At 43.8% G+C, this 14,212-nt stretch overlaps 1 protein-coding gene across 1 annotated transcript in view; it reads right to left on the reverse strand.

Annotated features, from left to right (window-relative positions):
* Positions 1-8,619: 8,619 nt before the first annotated feature.
* The window catches only part of BARX2 (BARX homeobox 2), a 36,664-nt gene continuing 31,071 nt past the window's right edge, over positions 8,620-14,212 (reverse strand). Inside the window, exons 2-4 of the mRNA XM_075034907.1 lie at positions 13,760-14,057; positions 11,168-11,252; positions 8,620-9,935 (exon numbers count right to left, since the gene is read on the reverse strand). Of these exons, the coding sequence (XP_074891008.1) occupies positions 9,684-9,935; positions 11,168-11,252; positions 13,760-14,057 (635 nt within the window). The 3' untranslated portion in view covers positions 8,620-9,683. The remainder of the gene's footprint in view (positions 9,936-11,167; positions 11,253-13,759; positions 14,058-14,212) is intronic.

Below are 14,212 nucleotides of genomic sequence, written 5' to 3' on the forward strand. Positions count from 1 at the left end.
GCAAACAGACTGAACACTGACTTTAATAACTTGGGGAAAAAAACCCAAACCTAAATGTAGAGGAGACACAAGGAAATGGGATAATGTGGAAAGAAGTTTGCTATGCCTAATCTCTCTCTTCAATAAGGTAATGGATTTTCTAGACAAAGGAAATGCAGTACACCAGTAATTTGTATGGACAGTGTAATTCTGTATAGGGAATTAATAACTTCACTGACAAAAGTGGGGTTTTGTATAAGAGGGTACAGAGATGGCAAGAGATCAAAGGAAAACGTGTCCAGAGGGAGACAAGTGGGCTCAAGAAAGTTTATTAACAGAGTTGTTCAGGATTCAGACTGAGACTAATTTTATATAAGTCTTTAATTAAAACCCTGGGCAGAAAAAGCAGAGTTGAGCCATCAAAGTTTGCTGATGACAAAAAGCTGAGTCAGATTGCCATTACCGAAAAGGACTGTACAACCTGCAGGAAAAGCAGGAGATGGAGGACTGGAGCAGAGGAACGAGACACGGGATGAGCAAGCCACAAGTGTGGTAATCAGGGAATGACCTAACAAGGTTTCTGGATACCAAAATCAGGTGGCCCATACTAAAAAAAATGCAATTGTAACTCCAAAATGAGCCAGATAAGGTACTTGTGCTGGAGATAGCACCGCTGTGAGACCTTCTGTGTAGCAACGTGTATAGTTTTCATCACCTATATTCAAGAAAGATAAATTCAGCCTGGAACAGGAGCGGCAAAAGGATACCAGAGTGATCAGGGGGAAGGAGTTTATCTCATGAGAGAAGCCTCCAAGAGCCTAGCAGGATGAAGGCTGCACCGAGATATGATCCCTAGCTATAAATACCCAGGGACAGAAGCAGCAGAGAGGGAGAAGAACTGTTTGTGCTAGTGGACAATGCTAGCACAAAAAATAAAATACAGTTAGATGGGACATACGTAAGTGTAGATAGAAAATTTAACGAAGGACGACCACAGGAGTTAGCCTCTGGAATAGCTTCCCAATAGGAGTAGAAATGTGCAAACCCCCTCCATTTGTTTTTAAATGGAGACGGAAATATTTATGAAAGGGAAAGTATGAATAAACACATGCAATTGCAACAACCTGGTCTTCGTAATCCAAACAGACCCTGCTAATCCTGATTTTTATCTCCTGCCATCGTACAGGATCCCATCTTGAGAAAGCACCCCCGCAGCACTAACAGCGGAGAATCTTGTTGCACGGGAAAAGGGGAATATTTGTGTTACGTTTCACAAGCATCCATTTCCTGGTCTGTTGTTATTGTAACTACGCCGAGTTTAATCCAACTAAGCTGTTAGGAAGAACAAGCAGGAAATGAAACTGATAAAACTAGGATCCTCCAAAGAGGACAGCACGGCTCTTAGAAGCACTTGGGGAACATCCCCCATTTGGCAACACTCCCCTGTTTACCTGCTCCAGATTTATCCTCCAAAACCTAGAGCTTAGTTTCTTTGCTGACTGCAGATCTTTAAACAGGGCTATTAGAAAAAAGTCGAAATGCAGAAAGCTTTCCTTTTCTGAAAGAAAAAAAGAGCATCCTGCCTTTGCAATCCAGTTGCTGGATTTGCAGTAAGTAACTCGACTTAGGAGACCCACCACTGCGGGAGACCGTGCGTGACACCCTCAAAAGAGCTCTATCTTCAGAGGCAGGATTATCTGCTGCTGGAAAATCAGGATCTCTCTCGGCTGTCTCAGATTCAGACTTTGAAGACTGATCTTGGCCCTTGCTCCCGGGCCCGCGTCCCACACAAACTGCACGCAGTGCTGAGTAAATCAGGCTAGAATCCCACTCTCTGCTACCTTGGGCTCTCCGCAAATGACTGCTCGAACAGATGGGCTCCGTACTGTGTCCAAAAGGTCAACACATATGGCCTAATCCAGACCAGGGCTGGGAGCCAGGGAGCAGAGCATTCCTCAGGAAGGGGTTCACGGAGGCTGCTCCACAGCTTTCAGACAGCTTTTACAAAGGGAACAATCAAGTTCGGGGGCTTTCGCTTATCGCCGGGTGGCAACACGGCACGAGGAGAGAGGCAGGTCCTCGGGAAGGGGAATAACGAACCTCAGATTTAGCGGGGAAATGTCTGGCTGACGCTTCACGAATGAGTTATCCCGTCTCTCCTGGCAAGAGCTTAGAACAAATGTCAAGCCATTCTCTGCACTTCGACGTCTTCATCTTACTGCTCACGATGGGTGACTTTTCACTGCACAAATGGATCTAATTATTACCTCAGGGGTAAATATTCACTCAGGCACACAGAGAATAAGGCAGGTAACTCCCAGTCTGGGCTTCTAATCCCATTATCAGACACCTCCTCAGCATCATTATCCCAAATAACACAAAATGAAACACAGGGGAAAAAAATACCATTGTATTTCCAGTAATGAGAAGCATGGACAAGAGAGGAAATAATTTCTCTGAGTCATGCTCCCCACCCAAATAATAGAAATATCTCCATGTGGAGAAGCAGATGACGTTATGGATTAGCTGCACTTAATTTTCATCATGAAGAAGTTCCTATGTGCAAATCCCAGCACAGAAAGCCAGCTCTCTCTACTTAGGTGGCCTGGACTGCAGCTATTTGCTCTCTCTGAGGTTTGCAGAGAGCTGGTGCCGTACATCCCTTGTTTGCAAGGGATCAGTCCTCTCAGACTGAAGCCATCCTCCTCCGATCATCCCGCATCAATCCAGGGATGAGCACAGCCGCAGAATAAAGGGAGCAATTGTTCCGGATGGAGAAAGCCGTTCTGATGTGGTTTGGGAGCAGACTTGGGCGTCTGCTGCTCAAGAGCTGGCGGCATGGGTGGATCACGGTTCCTGCCCCCAGGAATCCCAGAAGGGGCAATCCCCCAGCTGCCGAAGCCCCGAGGACCTCCTGCGGGAGCAAAGCTGCCTGGGAGGGGGCAGACGCAGCAAGGTTTGGAAGAGGAGCCGGAATTACGGGCAATCCGAGCTTCCAGTAAGAAGAGGGAAATTCCCATCTCTCCTGGCAGGACCTTGGATGCCCAGAGCACCAAGGCTTGTACGTGCACGTATATGCTAGGGACAGGGACGGATGATGGAGGAAAAGTTTCTCTCTTCTCTGAGCTGGTGCCATCATCTCCCAGCAGAACAGCTGTGAGCAAGAAACCCTCAGCCTGTGACCTGTGTGTGTATTTATCACTTTTAATCCGTCACTTCCAGCTTGTTGGTTTCTCATTTAGGTACGAGATGTCTAGGAGAGTCTGTATTCTCCAGAGGCACCAGGAAAGCTCCACAGAGAGTAGCTCTGTGATCTGGCTTTAAAAATAATCTTCCCTCCCTCCCCGAATGTTAGCTTGCTAAAAAGTACTCGAGAGCCACAAAAAATCTACAAGGTTTGTATCCAGCAGTCTCAAGGAAGAAGCCCTGCTGTTTTCATGATGGTTTACACCTCTTTTTTTTCCCCACCACTTTTGCAAAGAGTACTACTATAGTATCACGGTTACGAGGTGACACTGCTGAACAGCCACCCAAGCTGTGGCGGGGAAGGATGCTGCTGAAAACTTTCTCCCAGTGGTTTGCTTCTTGCAAAAATACCAGGACCTGACTGACTTAAAGCAGCTCTCAGACTTGTTTTAACTTAATTTACTCGCTGCAAGAGCCTCTCTGACACCTTGCAGGGGTGCGGGATCTCTTGTACGTAGGTCTACCCTAGCCAAACGCGCCTTAGCTCATCGGAGGTCTGTAAGAATCTGCACAGCATCAGAATTGGGTATCATGGCTCTGATATCACTAAGAAAGGTTTTGCTTTAGCTTAAATAAAAGCTGGGCTTTGGGTGTGGTGAGAACGGTGAAGACTTAAGTGTCCAGGAACTTGTAACATTCGCCACCTGACAACGATGCTAGCTACTGTTTGGGAAAGACATTAATGGCCCTCGCATGGGAAGCGTAAAAGGCCTGAAATATTTTACTATTGTTTTATCAACAAGGGTTTGGTTCCTTTGGTTTTATGCAAATATGAGAAGCATTTGCCCAAGGGGTAACCATTGCTTCCTCTGCTTTTGTAAGTGCTCTGGCATGCTCAGCAGCCTTCTTCCCCAGGAAATTTTGGCTTATGAAAGTTCTTTTTGATAATTCTGTTTCTCGCTAATGTCTGGGGGAAAAAAAGCCCTCCTCCCAGTTGCATGCAGGAAGGTAGGCTGTCCAGGACCAGGATGACTTCAGGAACCTCTCTCAGTGAGTAACGCTCTCTATTACTCTCAATTGTTTGACAAAACAAGAGCTTCAGTGTTTCCAGCAGTTAACTTACATGTCAGAACAGCCTAGAGGGGTTAACTCTCTCCATTGGCAACCGCCTAGCAGTACACCTCTCCCTTTTGGCACCTACGGATCCCAGCAGTGATAAGAGGCTTCCTTCCTAGCAGTTACTGCCATGCTAAGGCATAATTATTCCACTGCATTGCGACAGTACGTTCACGGAGATTAACAGTATGGGAAGGAACTAGAATTGGGGGGAAAGCCTAGAAATCACAGGGTATCCGGTTATGAGGACAAAAAAAAAAAAATTAATCTATTTCTGCTAGGGAAAAATATATTTAGATTTTAGGATTCAAATCCCTCCATTGAAAAATCGCCCTCATTAACTTCAACTCCAGGACTTCAAAATCTAAAAGCTAGTATCTAGCTACAGATTCCTAGAGCACAAGACAAGCAACAAGCTGGGGGGTGGGGGGCTTGAGGGGGGTTTTTTGGTTGTAATTTTAACCAAATATCACTAATTTAAGAGATCTGAATTGCAACTACTATGTTTGCAATGTGCCACTCTTGTAAAAAAAGGAAAGCTACTGTGGTCCAAAGATTTATGGCCCCAAACCACCTCGTCTTCAGTTTACAGTAAAACCTGATAAATCCTACCTGGCAGTACCAGACCTTGGGAAGAAAGAGGCGCGAGGTTCTTGCAGGATGTTCATGCCCAACATCTAAGATTCCATAGGATTTAGGCTTCACCAAACCTCTGCCTTCGTCAAGACACAGATTTGGACCCAAATCCTGTGCTGTAGCCTAAGTCTAATCCAACTGTTCTTTACTCAGCTACATTTTAACTTATATAGCGTAAGAGGCAACTTATGAAAAATCTGTCATTCACCATCCTTGCATATATAGCTAAACCCCAGAAAAATCTCTCTTTACAGAACCAGAGCTTTATCTGTCAAAACTTTCCAAAGTTCACTTTTCAACATGATTATTTTTCTCCCTAGTTTTTATTTTTTGTGTAGTTGGATACCGTTAAGATTTTCACCTTTTTCTTTCACCTCCTCTTTCTCCCCTCTTTTTTTCACCCATTCCTTTCTTACTGCCCTTTTCCATTTTGCTTCTGAAGAAAGACAATGGAGAGAAGGGGGAACTGAAAACCCACCCAAACACCAAATTTCTTTGTACTGGCCTGGAGTTAAATGAATACTTAAAAAAAAAACCAAAAAAAACCCACACCAAAAAAACAAAAAAACCCAAACCAGGACGAAAGCCCATTCATCCTCGCTGGGACCTGGGGGAACTTAGCATCTTGCAGGATGAGCTCAGTGCTTTGCAAAATTATCTAAACAGTGGGTACAATAAAAGGTGGGTCCCAGCCAGAACTCCGGATATAAGCACTTTCCATCCCTGTAGGGGAGTTTGGATTTCGACATCGGGGCTTGTTTCTTGCTGTTAGAACTGGAAGCCGAACACCCCTGAACATCAGCAATGTTCAACCCCAAGGGCACACGTCTCTGATCAAAATCCTCCGATAAGTGACAAGCAGTCCTAGGACAGGAGATCTCGGTGCCTGGGATACAGAACAGTCAATAGCCTTTTAAAAAACAAAACTATCTTCAGGACCAGTGCAAAGGCACTTGGAAAGCCCTTTGCTGTCACACTACTGATAGAAGATGAAGCCTGTTTGTGCAGGCTTCCTCAATATTGACTCCAGGTTGCAGTACACTTCGGCTACACTTCTGAACAAGGGTGCCTAAAATGAGACTTGCAATGTTCTTTTTGGGTCTCAGGAGCACGAAGCAAATACAACTCACAGTCACAAGAGCTGGCCATCACCACAGCCCCCTTTAAAGGCTAAACTCAAACAGCCAGGCTTTCTCCAGCCCAGCCCTGAAGCCTACCTCAGCTCAGCCCAAAGCAAAGGGGAAGAGTTGCTCAATTCTTTGCATTTCAGTGACAAGACCAAATAAACCCAATGGAAGAAAACCTTAAAACAAGAGGAAAAGGAGCACTTGCCTACCAAAGGCTGGGATCAGTATGTTCAATTCTACTAGAATCTGTAGATGTTTTTCTCCAGCTGCAGATGTAACACAGAACAGACAAGAAGTATGAAAAGATTTAGCCAAGAAATAATTCAATGCTTTTACCCTTCCTCCCCTCCTGTTTTCTTTCCATCCAAACACACGCATTCTGAATGTGCTTTCCATGAATAGTCAAGAGATTTATCAGGAAAGTCAGTGAAAGTAATTCAGTGTGTGCAAGTATCAGAGAACATTTCAAGAGCTAATTTTGCACTTAAACAATCACATTGAAAAATACGATGCTAAGATTGCTACTCATCCAAAAGAAGAACAAAAACGTCTTCAGTGTCTTATGGACTCATTAAAAACTAGCCCAGACAGCTAGAGTATTGCATTTTTACCCAGATTGACTCATAAGTGATTAGAATGGGATTAAAAAAAAAAAAAAAAATCACTGGAACTGTTCCCACTGTAAAGTGGGGTTGAATCAGAAACAATTATTTTCATTTGGAAAGTGGGAAATGTCATTTTGTGAAATTTATTTTATTCTTTGCTGGAAAATGGCCAAAAGTGCTTTGCTTGTGATTTAGAAACATATCTTTAAAAGTTTTTGAAATTTTATATTTTCATACATTATCCATTTCATTGGATAGCACAGAACCATCACATACCGCTTCCTATTTCAGAGCAAGAAAGTAATTTTTTTTTCCTGTTTCTACTTTTCCTTTCCCCCCCGCCATGTAAATCTATGAAAATTCCTCAAATTAGACAAATCCACTGGGTGCCAAATGCAAAAAAATCCCCCACAAAACCCACATGCATTATCCATTTTATGGAACACACGTTGGTTAAAAGCAAGGCTATACAGTGAAATTTCCAAAAGCTATGTTTAAAATACACCTCTGAAATTTTTTTGAAAAATTCACTAGAAGTTATTTCCACTTTGAACTCAGAGAAGTTAAAATATCTTTGATGCCTTCCCCAATGGTCAGCTTTTTATGTTGCTGGAATGATCTGCACAGAAAATTTGATTTAATGAACTATTCAGGCTTCCAAATAAACCTAGGGGAGACTCTTGCAGACTTTTTTGCAATCTGATGGTGAAACTCATTAGACAAATTATTTCCAGTAAATTGCTCTCTTCACCCTCACCGAGTACTAACTGCATTTAAGACTTGTGGAAACATTTTATTTCGAGATAACATTGCTGTTGTTACTATCCAAGAACAATAGAGGACGATTATAGATTTCATAGACCATCTAATTTAATTCCTGTATAAACAGGCCATAGGCCTTTTTTAAATTAAATGTCATTTCAAGTCTGATAGATATGGTTGAACTAAAGCACAGTTCTGGAAAGAAAAAGAACAACAAAAAAAAGAAGACATCCACAGATAAAGAATGTGCAACAACATACTGTATCACAACTCCAGCCAAGCGCCAAAATCCTGCTCCACCACCCTTGCCTCTCACTGTGCCTGTCATGAGTATGTCAGGGCTCAGGGGAAAGAACAATGGTTCAGAGACAGAAGAAAGACTTCGCAGCTCACAGCCCGCGTTTTCAACACAACAGGCAAGAGGGAAATCTTTTATCCCATTTCCATCTCTCGGTGCCATAAAAACCAGCTAAATGGCATCAAATGCCTGGGATTTTCAAAGTTTCTTGCAAACGAGCATTGCCCAACTCTGGTGAATTTGGTTTAGGTTTAGGTGGAAACCTGTAGATGCACTTAAACCTGTAGATGCCTTTTCAAAGCTGATTACTATGTATTAAAGACATACTGAGTGGAGCAATGTCCCACCCTGGCTTCGCTGAAGTCGGCTGGAGTTTCGCCATGTAAGTATTACCTGATGCAGATGCACGTGCCATTGCAGAGCTAATGAGGAGGTGGTATTAAAGCCTTCCAAACACCATTGAGCAAGAAACCGGGGGGAGAGGGGGTGGGATAAAAAAATTATTTCTCCCCACTCAACACTCCTTGGATAAGTCACTTGAAATCTATGTGTGTGAATCGTCACCACCGCCCCCAAAAAAGGGATATGAAGAAATCATCTTCACAGGGTCACAAAGACCCATTTATTAGCCGTCCAGATGTAACTGCAGGAGGGGAGGTGACAGAAAATAGCTGTAACGCAAGTGCTTTCATTCTGACACGTTCATCAGGACCCAGTGACAAGGTGGCATTTAACAACACCCCTCACCTACCTTAGCAAGGTGCTACAAGGAAGTTAGGACAGTGCTTGCTGCACAGTAGTGTTACGGAAAGTCTGATGACTCCCGCTTTCTCCGGGATTTGTTAGAATAGAAAAACCTAGCCCAGAAAAGTCTCTGTCTAGCATTCTGAAAGAGAAACAACAACAACTGTTTTATTTATATATTTAATTTTTAATTAAAAAATAAAGGTTATCTTAATACATCTCTTGCAGCCTTTGGGCAAAATGCACCCTTAACAAGACTTTATGAAACATGATGCACATCTATTCTTGGCACACATCTTACACAAACGTGAACTTTCTGCAGCAACTTCTTAAATCCATCATTCTCCCAAAACCCTGAAAACATTTAAATGTTCTTTAAAAAAACCTAAAAAATTAGAAGTGGGCCCAAAGCAAAAATCCCAGATCCAAGCATCCCAAAGCTTTTGGAACAGACTCAAATCCAAACTCTCATCTCATTCGAAGTTTTATCCTGGATCACTGCAAATTCACAGACACGGCACCCAAACAACCAAGAGAGATGAAATCTGAATGCTGACCCGGGTATGAATCTCGCTTCGGAAGCTTTGATCTTTACACTGGGCCAAAGCAAACCTATGGGTCTGAACTGCTCCCTAAAATTGTTTAAGTTGGGCCCATCCCTAACAGAAATAAGTGCTGGTTACACGATGAAATGGTGCTGTCAGATCTCCCCATTTCTTAGCTGTCCCTGATCTGAGACCAGACCAAGTCCTCCATCCACTTGCACTACTTTAAAAGGCAAGGATAAAGTCAAGCGAACACACCGAACCCTCCAACACAGTCATATCACCACACATTTGCCTTCCGCAGCGTGAAAGGAGCCCTGGACTTCTCGGTTACTTGCCAGGAGCTGTCTCAGGTTTCTAGATGTGGTTTTCTCTGGAAACACGTTCAGGCCTCCGTCACTATCTGTGGGAAGGCTTACGCACACCGCCGGAGGGACGGGTTGTCACCACTCACATAAGATGTCTTTGTTCCACCGTGGCCCGTGATGGCTGATTCCCAAAGGCACAAAGTGACCAATCTTTAGACTTATACACAAGGTCTACATATATATATATATTTATATATATATGTACACACACACAATTACATACATATTTAAATATATATATATACATATATATATTTGGTTTTGGTTTTTCTCTTTTATCTTTTTTTTCTTTTCTTTTTCCCTCCTTTCCTTCCCTTCTAACTTATTGGTGTAGTCTCCTCTGAGGAGGGCTCTGGTATATGTTCTGGAGACTTCTCTGTCTCCAAAGAGACTTCTGGCTTCTCCTCTGTCAGTTTAGGCTCCTCGGGGGCTTGAGATCCCTCCAGCTCCTGACTCTGCGCCTGGCTGTTCTTTTTCTCTTCTGCTTCGATTTCCTCTGAGGTGGGAATGGAGTTTTTCTTTGGACGGCCTTTGGGCTTCGTTGGAGCTTCCTGTCCACCCTTCAGCACCTGGAGCAAAGAGATGAACTGTCAGGATCAATCTGAACTCCGCTGCTGGGAGACATCCTTTAGAGAAGGATGAAACTTGGCTTTGACCTCAAAGTTAATCCATGACTTGGTCACCATTTCAGCCTCATAGAAATGTCCTGCATTCATGGAGTGAGTTCACCCATTTTCTCATGTAAATAAAATGCAATGCAAACATTACCAGCAAGAACACCCAGAACTCTGGAGGTCTCTAAGTCAGTTCCTACAGGAGGCCCAAAAGCAACCTAGGTACACAGTCTTCAACACTACAGATAAGATTTTATGCAGAATTCAGTTCCTTTCCTGAGCGTGTGCTTTATTCAAAGCCCAAGTAAGAACAGTCATAAACTTTAGCCAGGATTTTCTCTGACTGCCTTTCCTCCAGTCTTTTCGTTTTCTGAAATAGCCTTTTTTTTTTTTTGTAACACCTGTATTAAAATGCATGAGACCCCTCTCATCTGAGTAAAGGGTGGGAGTCAGCAAAACAGGTCTGTTCTCATGTTTAATTCCCTCTCCCTTCACACCATCACTGCAGCAACAAGACACTTCCAACCAAAGATCTGTATCCAAGCTAATCCCAAATTTGTCTTAAGTGGCAGTAACTTCTGCAGCTATCACATACATTCAAAGATACAGTCTAGAACTGTGTCTCCTCTCACAGATCGGAATACACAAACATCTCCACTGCAGAATGTCACAGCATCATGGCTCCCACCAGGATTTATCGGACAGTTGTCCTTTCTAAAAGCATTTTAACTGGAAAAAGGCCATGAAGCTGAGAATAAGTGAACGAGGTGAAAGGAAGATCTGAAAAGCAAGTATTAATGATACTAGCTCTCAAAACTGCATTGGTCTCCATGGAGCAGCACAATCTTTTTTGTCTATACACATAACCAGTCCCACAAGCATTAAGATCACAGGAATGCCAAAAATACAGGGGAGGTGTTTTGGTTCTTCCCTCTGTTAGGTTATCATTTCTTTCATCCTTTTGCTTTATATTCTTCCTACTGCCTATGGTCCCCTCTAGCCCACCACATATGCTGCAGTATGAATATTTAAAAAAAAAAGAATACGTCTCTTAAGAAAAGTGATCAAGAATAAAACAAAATTTGGTATAAATAGACACAAGTCACTGACACTATGCTCAGCTTCCAAATCTGTTCTTCTGAAATCAGTTTTTAAGGACCATGGAGAAATGGTAACAAACCACCTACCATTTTCTTCCACTTCATCCTACGGTTCTGGTACCACGTCTTCACCTGGAGCTGAGTCAGCCCCAACGACTGGGCTAAGTCAAGCCTGGGAGACAAAACAGACATTGAAAGGAGTTTACAGAGGCCAAGAAGAGCTCAGATGCCAGGTGCAGCCAATCCAACACTGGCATCCAACAGTGGGACCACCAGAAAAGATGGCTATGTGTCTCTCTAATGTGTTGTTTTGAGAAAAGGTCAGATAAAAGTGGTAAATACTGTGAATTTAGGATGTGAAGATAGATGTTCTTACAGAAGAAGCAAGAATATTTAGGAGTTTGTGAGCCGTCTGTTCTCTTTCCTCCTCTGTGTCCGCTGGACAGAGGAGCAAGCCTAGAAGTTGCAGAAGTTTGCCTGCCCTCTTTGAAACACAAGCCTGCTGTACTCCAACTGCTGAAGCTCCACGTTTGTATGTGAAGCAGGAAGCTACTGGTACACCGCATCCCCAAAAAACAGGTCTATGGTGTCTGAAGCAAACACATATGAACCAAGACACCCAGCATCAGTCTGCCTTTGAAAGTGCTGCTCTTTGGATCATATTTCTTCTTCACTACTTACATAATGGGGGTAATAATACTATCTTACTTCTCACAGAGTAGTAGTACATCTAAATTTATTAATTTCTTATGCTTTCTGCTATTATAGGCAATTTAGGCTTATAAATGAATATACTATTTGCATGTTTAGCTTAAGGGTATATGTGGCAGACAGCCCATAATCCTGATTCATCCTCCACAAATCTCCAACCTATGCAAGTTCATCTGAAACCACTCATTATTTCTATATTAAAACCCAGGATATGAAGCAAATGCAGCTCAGAGTAACTCTTTACCCTTTCCCACAGGTGATAGCACCACACATCTGGCAGTTTTGTAATGGAGTTGCACAACGGACGGAGTTGGAAATCCTCAACAATGCCAGGCAAGTGCCTCACAGAGTCACGCAAGTCCCACAGGTGGGACAGCTCAAACTCAGAGTCACATTCCGAGATGTTCTGGATTGTGTGAACTTTTTGGCAAATATTTCCCTGCCTTTGGATGTGGAAACACATTTGTCAAGGCCAAGTTTTTCATAATAAAACTTTTGTTTCAGCTGGGTTCCTAGGGCAATCAGACTCCCTCTTATATTTACAAACACCTATGTACCCCACACCAGCTCTCTGTGCTCAAATTCACACTCATGGATTCATGCTTTTCCCCACTTTGGATTCACTCTAGACCTACAAGCTTGATTTGCCTGCTGCCTATGCCACTACATAACATCTGTGAGATAGCCCATTGACTTAAAGATACCATCACTGTTATTTGAAAAGCAGAATCCAGCAGAGGCATTATCCTGTCGTGCTGCACTCCCTTACTACTAATAAACCAGGTGCTTCAGTTGCCCTCCCAGCCGTACAGTCTTGTGCCCAGGCCAAAGGCTGCAGGAATGAATGCAGATCACAATCCACTCCTTCACCATCACGTTTCCAGCCATGAGTTGACAGAGAGAAACACTGCTTGACTAACTCTTCTTGCCTTAGTGCACATGTTTTATCACACTTTGAATACCTTCAACCAGTTACCATCTCTTGCCACGCACATTAGCGTAACCACCATTGCCTAGAAACCCGAGGAAACAAACAGAGGGGAAGTGGTACACGGACAGGAATTGCTCATCAGCCTCAAACATATACAAAGCCAAGGAACAGACATACGATAAAATTAATTAACAGCCTTGAGTGCTTCATCAACGGTGTCAACCATCTGGTTATGTGAAGCTGCGAGGAGTCAGTACAGGCGCATTAGGAACTCTGAAACTGTATGAGACAGGCTGGCCGTGCCCATGAAATTTGGTCTAGCTGCAATCCTTGGCTTTGGTGTCAAGCAGTACGAGCAGAGAATGCTGATCTTCAAAACCAATTTAAATATTGGGAAACTGCCATCTGTGTCGCTCAAGGTCTGGTGTACTTCTCAAACCCTCTCTAGGTTTACAAACTTCATAGGAATTGGACAGGTCTTTTTCCTGCAATTTAAATTTGCAGAGTATGATTCAAAGCCTTTAAAAAAGCTAAAGCCTCTCCTTAGTTTGGTTTGTCCATTTGGTACCAAGTAGTCCCTGAGAACTTGCTTTTTCCTTCACAAAGATGAGGTACTTGCCTGTGCCTTCACAAGGGCAAGGTAGCCTTCAATGCTATGCAACCCTGGCTCTGTTTTCCAAGCTGATGGACAGGCCACCGCCTTCTCATTGAATCACTACCCAAGTTTGCCAGATGAAAGCTAGTTCAGCAGACAGCTGAAGTTACAGCCAACCTCTCAGCTGCCACGACAGAGAGCCTTCTGCACTGTACCTTGCCTATCTCTGAGCTTGGATGTCTGCTAGCAAGCACATATATCACCATGTGACATTTCCATTGATCTAATCTATTTGTGTCACCTTTGATCCCAGGACAAATTCAATCTGGTCATCTGCCCAATGGCAGAGGCATCCCTGCAGAGCTAGAAGGCAGCACACTACAGCCAGGAAGTGTGCAGCCCTTTTGCTCATTCCTTTTCCTAGTCCAAGAGCCTGACCTACCTGTCAGGGGTAGAGAGATACTTCTGCTTCTGGAATTTCTTCTCCAAGCCCATCAGCTGGAGCTCCGTGAAGATGGTCCTACTCCGGCGTGGCTTTTTTAACCGAGGCGTGGGCTGCTCTGCCTCCGACTCACTGCTGGCATGGGTCTCGCTGGCAGGCGTCTCTGAGCTCGCGGTCCCCAGGGAGGTCTGGGCTGGCAGCACGCGGGAGCTGGTGGCAGCTGGGACGAGGTGAGGGACCACAGAGGGCTGCCTGGTGATGACGGAGATGAGAGGATATGCCCGCAGAGAAGGGGACCCTGGCAGGGAAGGAAGCAGAGGTGGATAAAGGCCAGTTCAGTGGCAATAAGGTTAAGTAATGGGAGCACTGGAGAGAGTAGGGGGCGAGGAATACCCTTCCTGACTTTGCCATTCACTTGTTAAATGACCACAAGCAGTCAATTCCCCTCTCTGG

Source organism: Buteo buteo, chromosome 9 (assembly GCF_964188355.1).
Source record: "Buteo buteo chromosome 9, bButBut1.hap1.1, whole genome shotgun sequence".
NCBI lineage: Eukaryota > Metazoa > Chordata > Aves > Accipitriformes > Accipitridae > Buteo > Buteo buteo.